Here is a 25,711-nt window from a genome sequence, read left to right as displayed (position 1 = left end):
TGACCAAGTGACTAAAAGTAAGTTATTAATTAAAAACTGCTGAAGTAGAATCCAGTGACTTCCAGCTGTCACAATGCCACTCAAGGAAAATGAAGTAAACACTGAAAAGAAATACTTTTATAGTTCCTGCTTATATGCAGGCAGGGATATATTAGACAAGAAAGAAAGAAAAAATACAATGTGGCAATAGTGGAAGGAAGTGTTCCTCATGGCATTTTTCCAGAAAGCCACGGTCCGTAGTATTTTTAAAAAGTGCAACTCTATCCTATGCACTTTTTTCACTCTAACACATACACTTTCCAGTACTGTTGGCCACTAGAAAATACAAACACAGCTCAGTATCAACAGCAGGGGCCTTTTAAAGAAATAAAGCCACTGGCTCAAGAAAATGTTGAGAATGAACCCTAGTATCCTCACTCATCTTGAAGTTCTGTTTTCACCAACCCATCGCAACAAGCTACTCTCCATACTGAATGACAAAAAACAAAGAAAAGCTAGAGTAAAAGGGAAGAATGTTTTCATATAACATCAAATTGAACACTAAACCAAAAAAGCATCAGAATAGCTTTAGTAATTTATACCGTACAAAGGTTTAATTCAAGTACATTGTAAGAAATTTAAAATTATCCTAAGGTATAAGAAACAATATGATCACTTATACCCACTTCTTACAGTGCAACGGAGTAGGTAAGATGTGGAAAGAAGAAATTCAGCTGTTCAGTAAAATTACCACAATATACTTTGTCAAACAGATTGTGCTAAAGGTACATTAAAATTGACAGTAGTTCTAGGTCAATGTTTCTTCTACATAATGAAAACATTCACACACATATATATCAAATTTTTAAAAGTAATTGGAAAAGCAGTTTAAAATAAGCTGTATGAATTAAAAAGAGTTAACATGTTGATTTAAAGCAATTTTGAAACAGAAGTTAAATTTAACTACAAAGTGATAAATTAGAAAGGTCATTGTAAGCAAATTCTAGTCCTGATCTAGTTTAAGTATTTTAAAATAAGAGTTGATATGTATTGTAGCCATGAAACAATGTCAGGTCTGAATTAATGAGTCTGAGAAAAACATTATTCAACCATTCAATACGGATTACACCTTACTTAACAACCTTATGTTGACACAGTTGGACTGGTAAAACCAAGCCAGAGGAATTGAAGAAGAATGGTCTTTCCTTAGTGATTACTCCCAGCCTCTCATGGGCCACAAGAATTGTCCATCTCGTGTTGTTCAACCTAACTTTTGTTCTCGTAACAGTTCTTTCTGCCAACCTGAGCTACAGAATTTTATTTTTAAGTTTTTGGCATCTCTGCTGCAGAGATAGTTCAAAACAAGTATTTGGAAGACAGAGGATTTCTGTAACATATTGTGCAAGGAATAAACCACTTAGAGGCCTCAGATATACAAATAACTCCACATCAGCTGACACATATTCATGAGTGCTCTACCTCTAATGAAACAAACAAACAAAAAATATCACTTGAATTGTCTCAGACTATCGTCTTATTGTATCGTTCTATGACCAATCCAACAACCTCCAAAGTTTTACTCCCCTTACCAGGCAGTCCTTATTCCTCCACTAGGACTGACCCCAGTGCCACACCAGCCTTTCAGGGACCTGGGCCAGTGTGCTGATGCAGCACAAACACACCCCACCACCCCACCCCCCTTTTTCTGCTGGACAAGTGAGATGAATAAAATCATAAGGGGCTACTGAGTGCCAACACAAGGTCAGTGCTCTAAGTGGGAAAGGGAGAAGATGAAAGACCATATTTAACATGTAACTGCCACTTAAAGACTGGCTTACCGTGTCTCATGAAACCATCCTAAGTGAAATCTAATTTTGCATGTGCCAGGGACAGAACACACAGTTATCTTTATTATCTGACATGAAGCAACTTGTTCATCTATGTAAGAACTAGGTATTAAATGCTAGTATGTAGTAATAATTGTAAATACAAACATAGAGTTTTCTCCTTCCGTTTTTGCCAGTGAATCTAAGTATTGACAGGACTGACCAGTGAAAAACAAACCAACCAACCTGAAAAACAACCCACCCACCTCAACCTGTATTCACAAGTGTATTCACATGATATACTCCTGACATGAACATTTCCATAGAAGTTGTTACTTCAGAAGGGGCCTGCAAACAAAATAAGTGCTTAGGTAAGTAGCAAAAATAGAGGTTTTTATCAGATGAAACTTCAAGTCAGCTCTGCAGAAAACCAGTTTAAAATGATGCACTAATTACAGTATCTGTTTGAACAACAGAAGTAATTTTATAACATGAAGCATCAGAACACACTGATTGTCCTAACCCCTGCTGATAAACTGCTTTAATTGTGCAGTTACAGTCAGGCAAATTAACATAGACTTTTGCTCCTACTGAGCTTCTAATGGTAGCAGTTCACAAGCAGAAAGCTGGTGAAAAAATAATGTAACAAAAGAAACGCTGAAAGGGTGACACCTGGTCCGGGAGAACACTGTAGTGAATGTGAAGTAAGCTTCACATTTAGAATTTCTGATTGAAGTTTTCTCCTATAGAAGCAATAGATCAATTGATTAAATTAAGTCACGTACTTACTATATTGCAAGTCAGACAAGCTAGTATTATTTAGTACGTCTTTAAATATCTATTATTATTGTATACTAAGCCCCCTTCAAGACAATTCTGGAACAAGAAGTGGGTGTCTTCCAGCTCACATTAAACTAGCTGGTAGCTGTCAAATATTGTCAAAGGACATTATCTTAAAAAAAAAAAAAAATCTAAGTATTCTGAAAAAATTTGATGTCATAAACCACCTAATGTATAAACTCACAGAAGAGGATTCTGTTCTCTTCTCGGCACCTCAACACAGACTTTGCACTCCAGAAACTCCAAACCAAGCATCACCCCAAGGTTCAGGCCTGCTGTGCAGTCAAAATGGTTCCCACACGCCCAAACCCCACACTGGATAGCTCTAAAGCTGTGGCTGCGCAGCACAACAGAGCTGATCCCACAGCCCCTGTCCGCTGAAAGAAGAGATGTCCCTGCCACTGCCCAAGCCAGGGCACTCACCGCCTGCTCTGCACGGTTATAGCTGGACTGTGAACTAGTCCAGCAAGCGGAGCCAGCAGAAACCCTCCATTGCGAAGGGCAAGTTTCTGTGAAAGAGGCAGCAGGATTGCATCTCTCCAGGATTTTTTTTCTTGCATATTTGTCTCAAGTTGTGCCAGTGAAAAACAGAGCAATGATTTATGGAACGAGCTGTATAGGTGAGTGCTATCAAAACCCAGGAGGCTGTTAAGACTGAATATTTCACTGTTCTGTGATGAAAGGAAAGAAGTTTTATATGCATCAGTATCCTCAGGGAATAAATGAGAATGTAGCACATGAAATGCACAGCATAAACACCGTACCTGGATGTACTTGTTACAGATGAATGTAATTGTTAATACTGATACTTAAAATTACCATGAAGTGTCAAACTTTACCTAGTCAGAGGAGCAAGGCTGTCTATTTCTCTGACTTTGGAGTACAGGTAAGAGTTTTAACATTTTAACTTTACCAGTGTTCCTGAAGTAGTACACTTCATATGGAGACAGAGTTATACTGATATCCAAGTATAATTTTATTCCTCTACAGAAGAAGGGATAAGCAGCACAAGGCATTTCACAAAACTCTGATTATTTTCATATATTGACCACTCTTAATGTAATAATATTTGTAAACAAATATCAAATGCCCTCAAAAGAAAATGAAATACCAATAAATCCTGAATGCAACAGTTGTCTTGATACAGGGTTACCTTCAGATGGCTTTTTGAAGGGAAGTACCTCCATATTCTGAATCACAAGGTACAAAAGACATTTTTAAATGAAGGCTTAGATCAACAAAACCTAATCTGTGACAGCAGATGCATGCCTCAGAGCATTCTCTAATCAGGAAATACAGACAGTAAGTTTACTTCAACTCATGACTCAAGTTCATTCACTAGCAGTCACTAATGAGATTAACTTCAAAATAATCTGCGACTGCTCTAACATCGCTTCTGCATAAACCTATCTGCCTCTAAGTTTATGAGCATTATTAATCAGTATAAAACTGATTCTGCTATTCAGCTTTAGACAGAGAAAGGCTGACAAAAATAAGTATTCTTTCATCTACCTTAGTATCAAGCAGCACCTATATCCCATGCACTTTTATACCAAGGTAGTAGTCTTGCTAACATATGCCTCTGCGTTCCACACAAAAACTTACCGAGGCGTCTAAAACTCTGCTAAAGTACATGCTGAAAGGCAAAATAGCCTTAATTAAACTGAAAGTCTGATACCTGTTTTTCATCTGGGATTCTTAAACTAGGAGAGTTGAAATTGTTGACCTCCAAAAGGACCTAATCTAATATACCTTGCAAAACTAACTAAAGGCATGGCAGCTTCAAGAAAGTTGCTTTAAGAAAGAAGTTACAACTCCAGGAAAATGCAATGTAACAGTCCAGCGGTTGGTACACTGGTCCAGGAAATGACAATCAAGACCCTAGTACTGTCTCAGCCAAAAATGCATCAACATCACCAAGCTGATGTTCCAGGAGTGCCCTAACGCCAGGCCAAAGGCAGAACACGGTACTTTCCACTTCACCATTTGAGAAAGCAGATCACTGGGAGTGGGGAGATCTGTGGGGGAGTGGGGAGGAGGAGGAAATGCATGAAGTACTGGAGGCATCTCAAGCCCAGAAGGCTTGACATCAGGACATCACCAGGAGGTGGGTTCCTGATCCCTTACTTGGGACTGGAGCCTTTTCGCAGTCGTAAATGACTGGGTAAAATGTGTAAGTAGCACTTTGAGGAGATCCTTTATTTCCAACTTCAAGATGAACCCATTAGTTTTACCTTTTTCCATTCATATGAAATTTTTACTTTGATCTGTGCAGTGAACACAGAAGATGGAAAGCATCATCAGAGCCTGTGGTTTAATGATTTATGAACTTACAGGAAATACCCAAGCTGTGATTTCACATTTCTGAATAGTTTAAACTCTATCGTTTAAAGAAAAGTGCTACTGCTCAGCTGTATTTAAGGAGAAAAAAGTGTTTGTTCATTGGTTTCTCAGTCTTCTAGTTTACACAGTATAGTACTCCCAAATACTTCTTTACAGATTTTTTTTTAAAGTTTAAAAAAAACCCCAAAACAATAACAAAAAAACCCAATCCAAGCCCAAAACACTGTTCTTGACTACTATTTGGACTACCATTTACAGAATACTGAATTTTGAACACTGCAATCGATGTGGTATGTAGTCACTAGCACTTGTAAAAGTAAAAAACATAAAACAAATTACATTTTTGTATTCAATGGAGAACATTATCAGCTCTTAGGCTAGTAGTATAATTTTACACTTTTGGAAACATTTTCTTTCCTCTTTTGAAGTAATATCATGTAACTTTCATCAACAGTAACTGCCCCAGATAATTGCGGCATCTGTCTTTACTGAATTTGAAGCATTTTTATTTCTCTAATCCATGTTTTATTTCATCTTAGATTTGATTGATGCCTTGCATAGCAAACCTGGTCGATGCATGAATACTCCCCTCCTCAATAATTTGAGTTCAGTGTTAAATGATCAATTTCTCAGTTAAGCTCATCTTCAAACTGTGCTCTGGCTCTTCTATGACAGCTCCACATATAACTGATGTTGAACAAACCATGAGGGTCAGGAAATAACAAAATAAACCCACACTTTTCTTCAGGTGCTATTCCCGCTTAATCTAAACATGAATTCCAGCAATTTTACTCATTTATGTTAAAAGTCTAAGAAACAGACAAAGCCACATAAATTCAGACATAATTGTTAAATTGAATTTTAATATAATTAAAATATAATAATATAATTAATAATATATATAATTAATATGAGCAGGGGGTCAATTATTTTTTATTTATTTCAGACTGAATTTACAGCACTGTTAAAGAAAAGGAGGAGAAAGAAATGTAAAGAGAAAAAATGTAATAGCTAAGCAACCTTTTGGAGCTATAAGAATAAACAGAGATGCTTACACCTTGCATTTTAATGCCAACATATCACACTTCTACTTTCCTAATCTCAATTTGCCTATCACTTCCACAGTCCAGTGACTCAGCCTCTACTTGAAAATCCAACCATTTTGCTTGTAGTGTTTCCTCAAGAATGAGATGTATATGTGTCTCATAAATATGAAAAATAAAAGATATATTAATAGGGATTCTGCTGCATAGATCTTGGTGAAGGTCTTAGGGGAACATATTGTAAAGACAACTTTGTAAAATAACAATATAGTCATGTCAACTCTTCGCTTTTTTCAGTTACAAAATAATTGTAAGCTTTTAAGAGAGAACTACTCCTCCCCATTTTCTCATGCTGTTAAAATTTACAGTAATACTTGATTACTAACCTCCTTAACATCTTTTCAGAATCTGCTTAACACGTAGTAAAAGTGAAATTTCACTCACTCTAAATCTTTGCACAAACGTATATCAAGATGTTACTATAGAACATTTTTAACTGAAGCTCAGATTGAACATGTTAACATAACCTCAGTGTGCCAAGAAAATTGAAAAGTACCACCTCTTAACCTGCAATGTAATAGACAAGTTTCAGACATAGTTACAAAACTGCCAGCTAGATTTAAGAAAATCAAAAGGAAGACTCTTCCCTATTCCCCACTCCCCCAAAAAACCCAACTGAAGTAAAAAAAGAACAGGTTCATAGTTTTTATTCTTTGCATGCACAAAAAAGTTGATCTCTGTTTAAGAATATGAAGTTACTGTTTCTTTAAAATCAGATGACTTGTAATGTAAAACAAAATTATTTTTATAGTAATATGTTGTTAGCTTTATTTTAGGACATTGTGATCTTTAGGCTTTTACTATTTGTCAAAGCAACAAAAATAAAAGACTCCTGACTCAAACCAAACATACCTAGGTAGTAGTTAAGCTTTGAATAACTTTCCAAGCCATAAAGAAACTGTTCTTGCTCAGTGAAGTTTAAAAAAAATTGAGAGATAAACATTCATCACCTGGTTTTTTGATTGGTTCAGGGGCAGGTTGGGGAGGGGAAAGGGTAGAGGAAGGGGAGTAACTTTTAAGGTTTAATACTTTAACCAGTGACACTTGGCTAATAGTACTTTACTGCTGGGCTACAAGAACATAGCAAAATGCATCAAAGCAGCCGTGCAGAGAAAAGCAAAGCCGTTTTTACTGCCAGGGCCAGGCTTACAGGGTTGCAATGCCAGAGTATTAGCTCAAAACCTGTATCTTACACTGCTTGGGAATGACTCTTTGTGTTCTGGATAAAACTGTAGGTTAACGATTAACTGTGAGTTTTGACAAGAACATGGACAGTCAGACTGCAAAACACAGCGGGGGGGGGAGTAATCAATGTTACAACATATCTCATGCATAAGCTGAAGTGTTTTGTGGAATCCTGACCTTAATGACAAGGAGGGTATCAACATTGATATGATTACACCTAATATTTTTCTTATTTCCCCTTTCTTATTTCAATCCTTGGCATGAATCTGCCTCAAAGATTTCCTCAAAGATGCATAATGAATAGCAGGTGTCTGAATCACTCCTGCTTCCTGTAGGGTCTTGCAGGGATGGCAAGAAGATTCAAGTGCCTAGGCAGCTAAATGGTATCTTGAATAATTAGATTCAAATCACCTCTTATGCCAACAAGAAAATGTAGCACTAAACATAAACCAAACTTTTTCATAAGTGGTTGCTTACATGAATATTGCCAGCTTTAGACACAATGTCTGTGCTTATAATTAGAATGCTTATCTTACATAGCCACCTCAGAGAAAGAAACTCTCCCAAATCACAAGTCAGACCTATTCTGAGTTTTCTTCTATAGAAGGGTTTCTTGCCTACACTTCAGTTCAACAACAGAGCTGAAATGGTAACTGCTCACTCCCACTAACACAAGGAGCTCCGTTCCTCTCTCCTCCTCAGCTGCCTGCAGAGTCCTTCCCTCTTTCTTGCACTAGCACCAGCTCTCACTGGGCCCCTTCTAAGAGCCATTTTAACATAGCAGCAAACTACTCCTGTCAGATGAGGTTTTGCCTGTTCAGCACGCTGAACTGGCTCAGTGACACACCCCACAAGTAGCAGACAGCACAAAGGAGGGCACAGGCACATCCCTTTGCAGGAAGCTGCCAGTCACACCTTCAGCAGACTGCACAGCAAGCCCAGGGGTGAGGGAGCCCCATGCTCTCATTGCCTGACTTGCAACTCTCTAGACAAGTTGGGCACTTACCAGTGCTTACATCAAAGGTAATTTTACTATAATACATAAATTGCTATTTAAAAGTTAAGTATTCTGAAAACTCAGTTTCCACTCACCTCAAGTTAGGTGTGCAAAGCAATCAACATTTTCCACTTCAAATGTTACACCTCAGTTGCTTACCTGAGAAATGAACATGCTATGTCCCATTTGTTTAAATAAGGGTGTGGCAAAGAAAAAATATTAAAAGAATCACAGCATAATGATTAACTCCAAGGAGAAGTTCATGTATACAAAAATGTCATAACTAGCAACCTTAATTGTAGCATCTTCTAATTTGAATTTGCAATCTCAACGCTCTTAAAAATGTCTAATTTCACAGGAGGCATGAGCTGGGTTTCAGTGGCCCTGTCTCCCTGTTCATCATACAGCAGCACTAATACTGCCCTATTACATAAGGTGTTGGGTTTTTTAAAAAAAAAAAAACCCACCAAATTATATCGTTAATATGTCACTCTGGTATTTGTTCTCTCTCATTTCAGTGTTCTCTCACTGACTTCTTCACAGTACTAACTTCTGGAATTTTCAGACTCACAGAAGCGTTAGAAGCGTGCATTGTACTTTGGATTACAGAGGGGAGTGAGACCAAAAATGATGCTCAAAGTTAATTCTGCAGTCAGCAGGCCTCCTGAAACTACCTATTAGAGAAGTCCGTTACCTTAGTGACCAGGTACTGTTAGGTAGATGGCTGCCCAATGTTCTTATCCCACTGCTTAGACTGTGACTTGCTCAGCTCTAAATAGTGCCCCCCCTCTACAGTTCGTGGGTCTTTCAGACAAGATAAACAGTCAAATTCATTGACTAATGTAACAAACTCCTTTTCCACAGAGTATTGTTGTTAAACAGACATTATGTTAAGATGACGTAAGTTCACAGCATGTTACCAAATACGTGGTGTTGTCCAGACAGGGTAAGAGGTTCTTTACCAGTTGGAAACAACTGAAAAGCTAAATTTCTGGGGCACTCTAATTGATATACTAACTGATTTGCTCCATAGCTAGAAAACTCACCAGTTCATTGTAATGTTTTTATTCAGGTTGAGACTTCATTTATACAGGTTTTCTGGGGTTTTGGTTTTTTTTTCCTTTTTCGTTGTTTTGTGTTGAGGAATGAGCTATGTGAGCTATGTGTTGTCTGCTTTGGATTCGTACTGTGGTAATACTTTTAAGCAGTGCATGAATAATAGCGTAGTATGTTGTTGTCCATGATTTACTCAACTTTTTCTTCAACGGTCACCCACAATCAGTAGCACAGCATTGAGTGGAACAAAGAATATAGCATTTCGATAGCATTTTGTATAGCACTACTGTTAAGACTGTTAGTTTTTAACACATTTAATAACAGTCTAGCCGTATATTTTATCTCCATTCTCTTATTTTTTCACTCAGCTATTAAAACAGCAAACAGTTTACTCTAAAACTATAATAATTTAATCTTATGGTGATTATACAACCATATATAAAACTATCTTTGTTTTTTAATCATTTTACTCCCTCCTCCTGAAATAGTTTTGTTCTTTCTGTATTTACTCAGTTGTAACAATTACAAAACAAATTTACTTGTAAACAAACAACCCAGACAACAGTTCAAGACAAACAGAAAGTAACAGACAAGATACTAATGCAAATTAAATAAAGCTAACTTCTACTTTAAAAATAAACTTTTGTTATAGAGAATACAGAAAACTCCCCACATTTGTCACTAAGTACAGAATTGATAATAAATATTAGCTTATGAACTAAAGTTGAATCCTTGAAAGAATTCAGAACTGCTGCCTCAAATGATCTCAAGCACACAAACTTTCCATGTATTTATGACTGAAAACTTGCACACGGTCTGTAATTATATCGGTTTATTGCAGCAATTGCCCCAAATCCTTGCTACAATTATATAGCATTTGACACACCCAAGTTATCACCTAGATAACTCAGGGTGATCACTGCTCTAAACCTTCTTTATGACCAATTTCATCCAACAACTCTATTGATTATAATGACCACAGAATGAGACGTATCCAGCATGTGGCATGTGTTCTCAAGGCTAGATTAAAATGTAGTAATATTCATGCCAGTTAAAGACTGTATAGCTGAGTGCCAGCTTGGCTCTGATATTAAATGGCTCTTAAGAATATCGCTGATAATATATGAGGGAAGCCTTCCCTACGGTACAGAGATGATGGATCTTAAGGATCAGTATCCTCCTTTACCTCCCAAGTGGCATCAATCCAGTGATGAAGAAAAAAAAAAAAACAAAAAACCATCAGTAAGCCAGTGGGTAGTTCCCTTCAGCAGTGCTACTTCACTGATTTATAGGAATTAGAACACTGCAACCCATCAGTACTCTCTGGTGGCTTTCACAGAGAGCTCTGGTCCTTCACAGAATCTGTCCTGAAGGTCAGGGTTTGGAATTCTTTATTCACTTTCTACACACAATGAGCTGAAAATCACAAATGTTTCAGTTAATTTATAATACTATACACTACCATCAGTTCTTTATATAGTGTAGGTGCAACACATTTAAAATAAAAACCTTGTGAAAACACTTAATAGAAAAAAATAATTTTAAGTGAAATTATTGAAATAACATTTCTGCGAAGGAGTAATAACGAAAAATATTTCTGACCACTTTCTAAACATGAAAATAAAGTGTAATAAACCCCTTGCTCATTACATAAACACAAAAGAAAGTGAAAGCTACTCATAATTTTAATTCAAAGTAAAATATCACAATATTTACATTGCATACATGTATACTGGTCTTAAAAGAGAAGGCCTAGATGTGCATCCTTCACAATTATTTTCAATTAGCAGTCTCCTAAACAGCAGTTGTAGGACAACATGATCCTTCCAAAAAGACATCCAGTTTCACGTGAACTTTTTGGATCCCACAAATTTTAGTAAAATGTACAAAAACATTCACCAAAGGAATGTAATTTTAAAAAAATCTCGTTAAATAGTGAATCTGCCAACATTCATTTGCAACACTAAGTAAAACTGAGTGTGCAAACTGAATAAAAACTACAATTAACCAAATTATCACAGCTCCACTGCAAGCCACCGTAATGTGAAAAATTAAGACTTAATTATGCAGAATTTCAAGTTCTGCTTTTTCAACACAGTGCCCAAAGAGAAGTCATTTCTGTCAGCTAAACAAAGATATTAATAAAGAGAGAAGTATCATTGATAAATACTGGACAGATTAAAACAACCAAACAGAATGTCATTACATTATGAAGCCACAGAAGCAAAGTAAATCCTTGACGGGTTAACCCAGTCTGAAGACATTTAAAGTGAGTAATTTTACATAGATTCCAGTATATTATCAGAAACATGCAAAATGTTATTAAAAAAATTAAACTGCTTCTACTCTTCAGAAAACAAGTTCCAAACCTGTTGTGTTCAAATGTCCATTATATACGGTTTTAGATTGCATGCTTATCTGCCCACACAAAAATCAAACCAAAGTTCTACAGTTTAAATTAATATACTTCTGAATAACAAAAGTTGAAGTAAGAAGGTACAGCTGGGGGAGAAAAGGTCATTATGTGCATGCCTTTCTTACATGCTACAATGGTTTCACACATCTTAGAAAACAAGACAGCATTGTGCATGAATTCAGAACAAAAATAATTACATGCTCAGCTCACATCCTAGAGAGATAGCTAGAAGAAAGGTGGCTTCCTTCATTCTAAATGTTTCCTGTTCTTCCGGGAACCACAAGCATAATCCCTTTGCTCAAAATGCACTTCCAACTGGTGACAAAGATTTACTGCCAACCGACAGGTGCTGACCTCCCACATCCTGACCTGGCTACTTTCTTTTTCCCCCTCCTCTCCCTTCTCAAACCAGCACAGGTATTAATTCAGGTCAATACAGCTTACTAATTAGCAAAATTGTTTATCCCACTGAACTATACTCTCACAATAGCTGACCAAAATCTACATTCTTTCATGTCCCCATTGTAACCCTTTAACATGGAATAACACATTTCCCTCCACCTCCCAAAAGAGAAGTTGAGCAAGTGTCCCAAATACATGTAATCCTGTATTGTTATGGAACAATGCAAAATGTCCTTTTTTATTGATGATAAGGAAGAGGAAGATCCAAAAAAAATAACTAGTTTCCCAACTGAATAGGTTGGAAGAAAGTTCTTTACAAATCATTTAAAGAAACATGGTAAGAATTGTCATTAATATTCTCCATATTACAATTGTAGGCTGCCAACAAAATGAAAACATCTCTAAGTATTCGCTATTACATTTTAATCTTTGCACTGTATTATGACTTAAGAAATCATCCAGATATGTCACACATGAATTTCACTACTTTCAAACAGGAATAAGATGCCAAAAACACTGAAAAATTCCAGCTCTTCCCCAAAAACCCCTCTGATATTTCAAACAACTAAAACCCAAGTGTACAGTTTCACAACTTCGCTTCTCTCAGCATCCATCTGGTATCATTCATAGTCAAAAAATTCTGATCTGTTTCAAATGTCTGCATCTTTAAATAAGGAAATTAAACACAGCAGAAAGTTCATTAGTGGTGGACAGAACAGGTATTTCAAGCCTGTATGTTCCATATTTTATGTCAAAAAACCAAGCTGGGAACCCTGCATTTATCATCTGAAGATGTAAAAAGCATCATCTCCACAGCATACCAAGAAGCCATGGTCATCCTGTTCAACTAATTCAAGAACAATTTCTGCACTTTGCCTAAAGCTTGTAGTCCCACAACAGTTTAAGCTATTCTAAGTTAGCACTGCAAGTCCCACCATGCCGTACTAAAGTGCTTGTGATGCAGTTCATAGTTCTCAAAAGCAACAGGAAGTTTCCAGCTTGCTTAGCGCTGAGGCAGGTCATCATAGTAATTTAAACTGCCAGTAACTGTCACAAAGGGAGAAAGTATGCCTAGCCAGGGCTGTGCGAGTAGTACTGAGCAGCAGATTTTGACTTAAATTGTCATAAGGGCAGCCCTGGAACTGCAGCCTGAGAAACCCGAAGGAGTCAAATTTCCTGAGGAGCAGTAGCACTCAGAGGCTGACTGATTTTTAAAAAACTTCTGCAATACAGATTGATAGTTCCTTCCTGTATCTCCTTCAGCCTTCAGAAAAGAGAAAAAAATACTAATTTAAGAACACAAGTGATACCTTAAGGAGAAACTCAACATGAGCTCTCAGAATGTCCCCAGCACAGAAATAATGACAGGTTTAGACCCAGTACATAAGAGGTTGTTCCATTGCCCTTAGTGAGAATGCTGAAGAACTAATTTGAACACCAGCAGTTGGAGGTAGCAAATGAGAGCCACTTTTTTTTTAAAAAACGAGAATCACTATGATGAACGACCCAACACAATTTACATTTTGAAGATAGGTTCAAAAGAAAAAAACTTCAGTAACTGTTGTCACAAAAGCCTAATATTAAATTTGTATATTTTTTACACCTATTAGGTATTGCAATAGCATGTAACTGATGTGAATGTCAATAATCATTAAAAGCTTAAATATATTTTTCCTGACATCAAGCATTGTGTTGGTTTTGTGTGGCAAGGTTTTGGTAGCGGGGGGGCTACAGGGGTGGCTTCTGTGAGAAGCTGCTAGAAGCTTCCCCTGTGTCTGATAGAGCCAATGCCAGCCGACTCCAAGACGGACCCGCCGCTGGCCAAGGCCAAGCCAATCAGCGCCTCTGTGATAACATATTTAAGAAAGAGAAAAACAGTTAGAGAGCGCTTTTGCAGCCAGAGAGAGGAGTGAGAAGATGTAAGAACATCTGCAGACACCAAGGTCAGTGAAGAAGGAGGGGGAGGAGGTGCTCCAGGCGCCGGAGCAAGATTCCCCTGCAGCCCGTGGTGAAGACCATGGTGAAGCAGGCTGTCCCCCTGCAGCCCATGGAGGGAGGATGAGGGGGTGTAGCGATTCCACCTGCAGCCCGTGGAGGACCCCATGCTGGAGCAGGTGGAGACACCTGAAGGAGGCTGTGACCCCGTGGGAAGCCCGTGCTGGAGCAAGCTCCTGGCAGGACCTGTGGATCCGTGGAGAGAGGAGCCCATGCCAGAGCAGGTTTGCTGACAGGACTTGTGACCCCGTGGGGGACCCACGCTGGAGCAGTCTGCTCCTGAAGGTCTGCACCCCATGGAGGAGACTCACGTTGGAGAAGGCCGTGAAGGACTGTCTCCCGTGAGAGGGACCCCACGCTGGAGCGGGGGAACAATGAGTCCTCCCCCTGAGGATGAAGAAGCGGCAGAAACACCGCGTGAGGAACTGACCGTAACCCCCACTCCCCGTCCCCCTGTGCCGCTGGGGGGGGTGGAGGTTGAAGCCGGGAGTGAAGTTGAGCCCGGGAAGATGGGAGGGGTGGGGGGAGGTGTTTTTAAGATTTGGTTTTATTTCTCATTCCTCTACTCTGTTTTGCTTAGTAATAAATAAGATGAATTCCCTCTCTAAGTTTGGTCTGTTTTGCTCATGATGATAATTAGAGAATGATCTCTCCCTGTCCTTATCTCGATCCGTAAGTTTTCTTTCATTGTACCTTTTCTCCCCTGTCTAATAATGAAAAAGGGGAGTGATAGAGCGGCTCTGGTGGGCACCTGGCCCCCAGCCAGGGTCAACCCACCACAAGCATACAAAACAAATTCACCATTTAGGGAAGGGGGAATTGAGATTCTTTTCCAATCAGGGTCTCCTCAAATTATAGGTGATTTGCAAAAAATAATTGGAATGTTTACAAGTAGTAAAACATTTACTTGCCTCTACCTCCAAAACTGCTGGATCATGGTTGTCTCTGCTCTTAAAGGAGACCTGAAAAGCAAAAAAAAATTGGGCTTGTGCCCTACTTTGCTTCTTTAAGATGTTTAAGAGAGGCATGAAGAGTTGGAATTGGGGTTTTGATTTTATCCTATGACAGATGCAATTTATTCCTCCTTGTTTACACTTGAGATTGAAATACTAAAAAGCCGTAACATAAGACAACCTAGTTAAGGGAAAACAATAACAGAAGAAAGAACAAACTTCGGTTTTCTTCCCCTTGCCCCAACATCCTTCAAATTGTCCTTCATTTGAGTGACTAACACAAAATCCCTTTCCAGACTTAAGTATTTCTGAATTATCACTAATGGTGATTTGCACACAGTTTTACGAAGAAAAAGAGAGGAGCAAGAGAGAGAGGAGCAAGAGAAATCAGTTAGAAATTGAATTGAGATTGTGTTTTAAAATTTTATGATAAAAAGCAAACCGGAAAAAAAAGCTCAAGTCTTTTTCAGAGCTTCTTAATGTTTCAAAATAGCAAAATAAACAATTTTTAGAAGCTCTTTGCAAATGGGAAAGAGTGAAAAAAACCATGCACTGGCTAGCTATAAAAAGGGAGACAAATATGACTTTTTCTTCCGCTACTAACATGCCTGTAAGACATTTTGTATGTATGCTATAGCGATGCAGTTATCAGAACATAAAAGCTGCTGCAATGGTTTTTCTAAAAAACAGTGCATTTCATCTGATAGCAAGATGCTAATTAAAAAAATAAACAAAAGTCAAAAACGTATCAGATGTAAATGAGCAAAGAGGATAGCTTATGAGCAAAGAGGATACTTTATTTTAACTAGTATCGGTTACTGTTGAGGCAACTACAATAGCTCATTAATTTTAAGTGAGATGGGATGGTACTATGTAATCTATTAAAAAAAATTCAAAAAAAGCCCCTTCTCTATTCCTTTGACCCACACTTCAACTATGTAATTACCATATATGAAAGAGGAAAGTCCAATTTTTTTCGTAAATAGGGAAGTTAAAAATGTCGCTTATGAAAAACATGCAATCATCAAGAAAAACAAAAGCAGGATACCTAAAAAATAATAAGAAAAATATATCCAAAGTACATTAAAGTACATACTTAAAACACTATTATGAGAAGTTACATTGTCTTTAAATTATGTATCACAGATAAGCTACGTTCAATCAATGTTTTAAGTCAAATCAGTGAACTGGCTGAACTTCCTCATCATTACATACATGAAATGTGATCTTGCTGAAATGCTAAACCAGCATTAGACAGCCTCAACATCTTTCTCTGACAAAAGAGTATTTTATTTTGATATACGCAGATAGGAACATAAGGTATAGTTTAATAAGTATTTATTTCAGGGACGACACTGGCTTAAGCAAGTTACTCAGATAAGATAACGTGACTTCTGCAGAAGAGTAGGCCAAAGACCTGGGCATCTTTAATCCTACGTCTACTCCATAACTTAGCTCTCTGTGTATTAATAGCAATTATAATGTTACTTCTTCAGCTGCAACAAGCAGCAAGCACCAATTCAAACAGTACTGGCACTGAATTAAATGGCCCAGTGGCATAATTCAAAGTTAGGTTGTTTTGGAGGGGGTTTTTGTTGTTTTGGGGGGATTTTGGTGTGGTTTTGGTTGGTATGGGGTTTGGGGTGTTTTGTTTTGTTGCTGTTGTTGGGTTGGGGGGCACACCAGTGTTTGGTTTTTTTCTTCCACAGATGAACTATAAGCAGAGAATGGATTTTTTTTTAAAAAAAGATGAAAATTCATCTTTCTTTTAAATATTGAAAATAAAGTATTAGAAAATAAGTCAAAATTGAGAAAATTCAAGTTTAGTTCAGAAGAGAAACAGAGGTCTAACAAAGCATAAGATTCCAGCATCATACACAAGATTCTTGTTTCAAAGCTATGAAGAAAATATTCACAAAATTATACTGTTTTCTCCTTTCCGTTGAACAAAAATCCTTTTCATCAAAAACTTTTTACTTTACTGTGTGAAATAGTGAAATAGCAAACTAGTGAGTTAAAAGTGAAAACATTTTAATGCAGACCCTCATGCATCTCGTATCACAGAATGTGAAGGTGAAGTTTAACTCTGCAAGTGAGTTTTATTTAACAGCCAGCTATCACTGAAAATATTGGTTCTGACTCTGCTACTTCCCCTGAGCTGCCCCTGCTGCTTAGACAATTGTGCAGGGGTCAATTTAAGAGACTCACAAATTCAACTGACTCCTGAGGATGCACATGAAACAGTGGGAACAGTCCCAAAGCTTTTAGTGGGAACTAACCATTAGATCAATCCAAACAGTGCTATACCACTCACAGAAAACCCTCAATAATTTGCGATAGCAAGAAGATTTTGTCCTTTGCAGACTACTAATATGATTAATTTACAGAGCTCTGGCATTACTCTGCCTAAGAGTGTGCGAGCCTTTTCAATCCCACATAATTTGACAAAAAAAGAAAAGACCCTTTGAATTAAATTCTGATTTAAGGATATCTGTGGTTATTTCAATACTCATTCTACCACCCACTTAAAGACAAGTGTATTTACGTTGTGTTGAATTTAAGATTACCAAATATGCCAATGACATAAAAATATCTTACTTTTTTTAGTAATGTTTTTAATACCCTTTTTACTATGCAACGTATCGTACACATGCAACTATTTATCTTGATAGTGCCGCCCCTCCCCCCCGCAACTATTTCATGCAAAGCATTAAATACTATTTAAATGTTATGGAGCAGAAGTGGTGACTAAAAGACTTTTTAAAATAACTGAGAATTAAATCAAAGTATCCCAACTAACTACCAGTTTCAATACTACTCTCCACAGTGATATACAGTAATATGAAAGAAATTTATCTTCTGCAGTAATTTACAAACAATGCCTAGACCATATAATCAAAGTTCTTGCAGCAAAACCATACGGTCTCACAGGGAAAGGCACCTTTGCTAAAAAGTGCACAGAAAAGAAAGAAAAAATTATCAGAAAAAGTTGTCAATAGGATTTTTTCACCTCTATTAGTAAAGTATGTTTTACCTATTTAACAAACTACAGTAATACTCAACAAGAGTAAAAAAAAAAAAAAAAAAAAAAAAGAAGTTTTCAGTACAAGTCATGCTCAGCCAAGCGTACACAGTGTAAGGTCCATATCCTCCTCGTCCCACCCCCAACCCTTACCCTGCAAGCAGGCTTAATAAGATTTATCCCACTTTTGTAAGCAGAATGTCTCATAATGGCGATCAAGTCTGAAACCTACTGCAATAAAATTTTAGCAACTAAACTGACTTAGACAATATACAACTACTTAACACACCAGCACTCAAGCTCCACTAGGCAAGAAAGGGATACATTGCAGTTGCAGTGTATGCAAAGTAAGAAGTAGGCACAGCTCATCTTCTGTGAAGAAGTTAAAACAGATCAAAAGGATAAAATGTACAGACAAATCAATGGATGAACAAAACACTTCAAAAAAAGAAAAGAAAAAAGTGGTCATCTTTGAGACATGAGGTGTCTCAAAGCAAGATGTGAAATGTTTTTATTTGGGCACTTAAACATATATAAACTGTTTTAACAGCTCTCTCTAACATAATATAACATGCAGAATAACTTACCTATTATAGTTTTAAAACACTGCTCCATCTTAGGCAGGAGGTGTTATTCCAATTCTTTACTCTGAAGATACCAACGATCAAACTCTTAAATCTGATAATCAAATAGTACATAAAAATGCCACAGGCAAAGGTTCAAAAAACACAGGCATGCAAACAGTTTTTCCCATACATACATAAGCATAGGCACTAAGAAAATAAATAATTAAATTAAGAAATAAAGTTTGCACTGTATATATTCACCCAGTCCAAAGAGCAGCTGAATTAACTCTGAGTAAGCACATAACATCCGAAACTCCAGACACAGAAATAACTAGTACACAGCTCCATATTGAGCTTTTCATTTGTGTACTTCAAATGTTTCCCTTCCATAACGGGATATGCATTTCTTTTTTGTGGTACGTAGACAACCATATACAGTCCTGTTAGCTAACTCATCCCAGGATACTGAAATCCGTGCATTCTGCAAGTTCTGTATGTCCTAATATTCACCCCAGCTCCAAGTAATTACGTAGCTCTTAACACTATAGCCACTGTAACTACTGATATGAAGACAGACTGAACAGACTAGAAGTCAAAGAAGTATTAAAATACCTCATTTGATACCTCAGAAAATTGCTCTTCTCAGTTGCAGAAAGCAAGAAGCTGTTCAGCATCATAGAAAAAGTATTTGTAAAAATCACAGATAAATCAGCATTTATGAATACGTTAAGAGGGAAAAAAATGCCTTCTGCTACTGTTGTCACTATTTTACGGAGATTTAACACCTTGTTCTCAGTTTCCTCCTGATCTCTCAGGCCTCATCTTGTTCATTTCATCAAACTTGCTGCAGAATTTCATTTCCTGTTGCCTATTAGTGCGATCATGCCTCACTTCCTTCTTTCTCTTTCAAAATCCTTGAAGACAGTCCCAAATTTGTCACACAAGTAAACATACTTTATTTTTCTTAAAACAAACAAAAAATCTCCAGGCTAAGCCTGTTAAAACTAAGAAGTTTTTCTAAGCCAAGTTAAGGGCAGTAACAAGACACACAACAAAAGCCCAGTACTCCAATTATTAAAACTTGTTGCTGAGTATTTTTCTTGAATTCAGTATTAATGAGGCATTGGCTACTATAGAAGCGCCTATACACAGTACGACCAAAGCAATAGAATATTAAAAAAAAATCTACACAATTAAAATTTGAGTTCTCCAATAGTACATGTAGGTAAACCCATACCAGAGCCCCAAAATTTTATCTTGATCCTCACCATTAAATTATTTTCATTTTAACATATAAAAATACATGTACGAAGTCTGTGATGCACTAAGCTGGATATGGGGGAAAAAAACCCCAAACCTTTAAATTCAACCTGACTGTAGAATTGTTACATAATTCTGTAGTATACACACTATATATATATATATATATATAGGGAGCATGAAAGTTTTTGTGATTTATATAAAAGTTTGATAAATTAAATGTTCCATTATATTGAAATTTTATGCAGTCCATCTGACTGTTATCCCTCTTTTCATACCTAAGCTTAACTCAAAGTAATTTTTTTTTCCAATTTCAGAGACTTTGACCAGAAGGAATCATCAGGATGATCTAATGTGGCCTCCAATATATCATAGGCCATTACTTTTCAACAGAAAAAGAACTGCTCTGACAGTAATCATTACAAATTGGTTTAGAGCGTATCCAAGGTCATCATAACTTGACTCTGCTAATACATGGAATTAAAGTTTGTTTCTAGATGGATTCTTCACATTTTCTTGGAGAGAATTCTGAATCACTCAAAATCTGATTTTAAAAATTCTCAACTTTGATGCATAGACATTCCAAGGGCTAAATGGTAAATTCTCCTTACTTTCTTTCACAGTAAATTTTGAATTTTTACCCCTCAGAAAATCGCATTCTCCTCTCAACTGTCCAAATGGCTAAGAAAAGGGAGAGTGGGCACAAAGAACCTCAGTATCACTACTACCTGCTTTAAAATCTTATCTAGTTGTGCTCAGAATGACCTCAGTAGAGAGAAGACTTCAAACAGCAGATGCATGCAAGTACTTGGTTATGCAGTTAAAAGGTAGAAGTACAAATGTGAGATATGCTCTATAGGTTCCAACCATAAACAAAATATTGTTCACATTTTCAGTATTTCAGTTGCTGATCCTACATAGGCAGGATCTGAGCCTGCTAGAAATTATGGTTCTTTGTATACATCTGCAATAAAAACAAGTTTTATGACATGCTTTCAGCAGTACTGTTTTCATCAGAGAAAAAAGCATGCTTAGCAGGTGTATATATATATATTTCAAAGGACAAGTACCATCAACTCAGATTATGGGGGGAGATAAGGGATCTGAATTTTCCTCACATGGTACTTAAACCCTGCCACCAGGATGCTTAACAAACAGTATTCTTCTGGAGGAGTATTTGGACAGCTGAAAGCCAACCCTCAGCTTCTAGATTTTTCATGTCCTAAAGCTTCTTGGTAGAAGAAATTTGAGGTTCTTTTTTTCCAAAGGTTAACAAGATAGTGAGGTTTTTGCTATTTGAACTATAAATGCAACGTTTTTGTCCAACTTAAAAATAAAATTCAGGGAAAATTGTCGGTGGGGTGAGTGCAGAAAATCACCTGATTTTTTCATTCCAGCTAGCATTTTTCAAATGGAAAAAAGTAAAGAAAATCTTTCAAAGTTTTCCACATCTTACAAAGCCTTTTAAGATATTTTTTTTTTATCTGCAATGGTTGTTTTGTGGGTTTTTTTTGTTTAAGACTTATATATATCTCAGACTAGTCATTACTGCTAACCATTCAGTATGTGCAATGTGCCTTCTGAACAAACTTTATTAATCGTGCCTAATTATTGCAGGCAGCCAATCTTACTTTCTGCATATGACCTCTGTTCACCTAACAGTTGAAGTTCTGAAGTTCTAGTTGAATTACCATGCATTGCCATATCCACTGAGATCTTCAAAAGAATTTCATGTACATGCTTTAAAGCTGTTACATTAATTACTCCTTTTCACTTACTGTTTCACATTTTTGGCCAAATCACTCTAGCATCAAACATTCAGTTTTCACTCCAGAATAAAGCTGTTCAAGCTTATTGAACACAGACCTTCCAAATTTTGTAATTAAAGCAACCAAGCCATTCCTTAATTTCCTTTGGATGAATGAAATCAAAAGCATTTAAGTGTTACTCTAACAATTCTATACCCTTTCTGATTGCCTACTGATGTATTTTGTAAATTTTCAATGTTAGAATATTCTTCAGCTTTGCTACCTGAAGGAAACAAAGATCCACGCAGATTACTAAGTCTTTCTTCTACATTAACTTACTCCTCCTTGTTATTTCTGTTTAGATATGCAAAAAAATAGCTGCTACTTAAAGAATCCTATCTCAGACTGAAGGGTTCCCACCTGAAATATTGCATTCAGTTTTGACACATTCTTAAGAATCTAAAATGATTACAAAATCTTGCAAAATCAGATCTGTTATTTTTATAAAATAACAAATATTAACAGAAGCTGGGAAAACCAACTACATTAGAAAACATGCTTCAAATACTTGGTACAGAAAAACTCAGGCAATAAATTTTTTTAAAAACCCTCTTTTTCTGACATGTAAGCAATGCAATAAAATTAAACAAACAAACAAACAAAAAAAACCCAACAGTGACATAAGGACGCATTGCAACAGCTTCACTTAGAGGAATGACATGGAACAGGATAGGGCAAGTGTCTTCCAAATTTGTAACTTCCACATTACAGTTAAAAATTCTTTTTAACTTCTACTGTAGCCACTATTAGTAAAGTACAAGATTTAAGAGTCATAAAGAACTAAAAAAAACCCACCAAAACCAACCAACAACACACCAAAACCCACCACACCAAAAATTCAAACATCGTTTTTCTTTGCTGTCACTAGGTTCATGAAAAGAAAACAAAGCCGCCTCCAAACAGCTGAAAAAATCCTGTTAATTTTCCTCACCTCACGTCTTCCCCACCAGATAAACGAGGACATTATCGCTGTTTAATACAAGTTTTAATTGAGTACTGTCACTGGTGGGAAGAAAAGTGCGGAACCACTACTTTCCATATCAAACAAAGCAGGTAATTAACAGCTATTCTGGCACAATCCCTTATCACCAAAATACACAACACTGTTAAGTTCTCTCAATGCCAATGCTTTGCTTCAACAAAGGAAAGCTGATGTTTCAGGGTCACATTCACTCCTTTAATACACATGCATAAATTTACTGTGCAGTCAGACACCTATAATTAAACACAAGAAGAATATAATTCTAATATTCAGACAGGCTTGCATATGAGTGGGTTATTTCCCCCTGTATAGATGATTGCCTTTCATTTTTTGGTTTCAAGTAGCTACAGTTCACTAAGTTTTGATTACATAGCAATTAGATATGCAAATACATGAGATCTAAAAAAATGCTTTTTCAAATGTCAGATTGTAAGCAATCAAGCTTATTCTTTTCTCCTGTACACACAAGCTATTCATTAAATAGCTATTGTCTTAAAAACATTCCAACAGATTGCATTTATCAGGGTTTTAGAAGCAAATATGGGAGTGCACATTACTCAGAACATGGCTCATCAGGAAATGAAAACGATCTTACAATTAATTTAATATATATATGATAGTGGTTAACTAAATACCATATTCTTTGGGCACTTTTCCCACTACTGTTATTATCAATACCTAAGCTCACTGCATCTTCAAATTAACAAAAAATCATTAGTTTGTATGTTTAATGATACTGTGTTGGTAGTACATTTCACAGTTAAAAATGCAGAATTACTGCGTATCAATAATTTTTTCATTGTATATTGAAAATACATTCATATAAAGAAAGTCTCTATGAAACCATGCGGTTAGTACATTTTTGGCAAGAACAGCCATTTTGACTCCCCCTTTTTTGAGGGCCCACAGATATGTTCTAATAGAAGTGCAGACTTACAATTTCATGGGCCTAGATCACATATATGAGCTTGGTTCTTTGTGACACATTTCATGGGGCCTCGAGAAGCAGCCCACAGAGATCCACTGATCATAGGTTAAAATGGTAGGAAAGGATGTTTGGCAGAAGCTCTGTAGAGCCCAGAAAAGCAGAACTACTGCAATATTAGATGGACTAGCCTATAAAATATTTTTACTCACAACTATGGTCTGCCATTGACAGTCTGAAAGCCTGCTCTTGCAAAACGCTGAAGAAGCAAGAATAAAATGGGATGGGGGCAGGGTCTGGTTGGTTGTTTCTCTAAGTGATCACAAAATCACCTCCAAGCTAATAGGAGGGGAAAAAAGATCCCTAAAAGCAAGCCAGTGTTTTCAGTGACTCAGCTGTGAAGAAATGTACACTAACAAAGGAAGCTGAAACAGTTCTTTCCTAAGGCTTAGCTTTCAAGCCAGGTAACTGAAGTAAATAATATGCTTTCCCAGTTGATTCCATGATTGCCAACCACCCTTCAAGATGTCTCTTGCAGGAGCACAGATCCTTTTTCAAGGTCAGGAGAGCAACAAAAAAGAGATGCCTGATTCAGAGGTCTGTTTAAAAACGTGGAGAAAAAAATCATCAGTTTAACTGAAGCACAGCTGTAGGCCCTGAAACGTTCTGGAGACTCAGATCCAAGGAAAAGCTGGAAAGGCTTTTTACAAGAACTGACATTTATGAGCTAACAACATATGAACGTGTGCAACAATTATTTGACATTTTGAGGGTCTTCAAATTTGCTTTATTTTTTTTTCCCCTTAAAATGTTCACCTTATCTTTCCCTCCACTTGCAATAAATAAAGGAGCTTTATTTAACCAGCCAGTAAGGCAAAAGTCATTGCTTGTCAGCTTGCTGTTGTTGCCCATGCAACGTTTATATCCCTTCTGTTGCTTCTTCCCTAAGGGTCACTATAAACAACTGTCTGAGCAGCAAACGTAACCTGTGTATTTCAACTCCTACCCACTACAGCCTGACGTAAAGAATGATACTGCTGACGGGGGAACCCGAATATTCCCTCCCAGTGGTGCCTCTGCAAACACTCCCCCATCTAGTATGTGGTTCTCCAAGGAAGACACTGAAAAAATTCTGTATCTGCTACTGTTAAAGGCCAGGATCCGAAAAACATACTCAAAATGCCAGATTCTTCCCAGTTTCTCCATCTTACAAGATTGGTGGTACAGCATCATTTAGTCAAATTTACTATACTTAATACTCCGACTTGCAAAAACAGCCAATTAAAAGTGGGTTTAATAGGAACACAAGTAATAACACAAATATGATTGATTTTAAACCATTATACTTCATTCTACCTGGTAGATTCTTCTACTATAAGTCATGAAACACATATTCAATTACACTGCAAATAATAGCTCTGAAGCCTGCAGTAACCAAATAAAATCAGACTTCCTTAAGAGAACTGAAACACATGATCAATAGGAAATGTGTTTTTCTCTTCAAAACATTTGTTTCCTCAGGTGTGTATAGAAGACATAGCAAATTCAAAATACCCGATTTTTCTTAGAAATGAAAAAGTGAGGAGTTTTTAAAGGAAGGGTTAATTTACTACCAAATTAACCATTCCAAAAAGACGCATTTCAAACTAAATTGAACTTATTTAAAAGGCTGGATACTGAAGAATTCCACTAGTCAGGCTGCAAAAAACCAATTTTGACATTTGCAATACTCTTGTCTCCTTACCACATACTGACTAATTTCCAGATCAGCTTCAGTATTTTAAACCACATTAATAACTATAAAGTTCATCACTTATTTTGGCTTGTAACACAGCTTATCTTAAGACCTCTTCTGATTAATGCTGTTGTGAGTCAGTGTGAGTTAACAGATTTAAGTTCTAGGTCTTTTTCTCAGTCAAAATTTAGGTGAACATTCAATTCCAGTGTTGTCAACTTGAACCATAAATGATTGTTTCAAAGCCACCTCAAAGACTGCTTGGTCATTTGAAGATCACTTACTAGATGGAGAGTGAATACAACATATATTATCAAC

At 36.8% G+C, this 25,711-nt stretch overlaps 1 protein-coding gene across 13 annotated transcripts in view; it reads right to left on the bottom strand.

The window, feature by feature from the left end:
• QKI (QKI, KH domain containing RNA binding) overlaps positions 1–25,711 on the bottom strand; it is a 169,449-nt gene that overhangs the window by 64,647 nt on the left and 79,091 nt on the right. For 7 of the 13 annotated variants that reach the window (XR_012834581.1, XM_075748542.1, XM_075748538.1 and 4 more), the window contains exon 4: positions 15,050–15,104. The exons of the other annotated variants lie outside the window; for them this stretch is intronic. Coding sequence is in view for 6 of the 7 variants with exons in the window: in XM_075748542.1 (XP_075604657.1) it covers positions 15,050–15,104 (55 nt within the window). In the remaining variant the exon portion in view is untranslated. The remainder of the gene's footprint in view (positions 1–15,049; positions 15,105–25,711) is intronic. 13 annotated transcript variants of the gene reach the window in all.

This window comes from Balearica regulorum, chromosome 3 (genome assembly GCF_011004875.1).
Source record: "Balearica regulorum gibbericeps isolate bBalReg1 chromosome 3, bBalReg1.pri, whole genome shotgun sequence".
NCBI lineage: Eukaryota > Metazoa > Chordata > Aves > Gruiformes > Gruidae > Balearica > Balearica regulorum.
The sequence above is the reverse complement of the archived record's forward strand: the minus strand, read 5'-3'. Positions and strand labels throughout refer to the sequence as shown.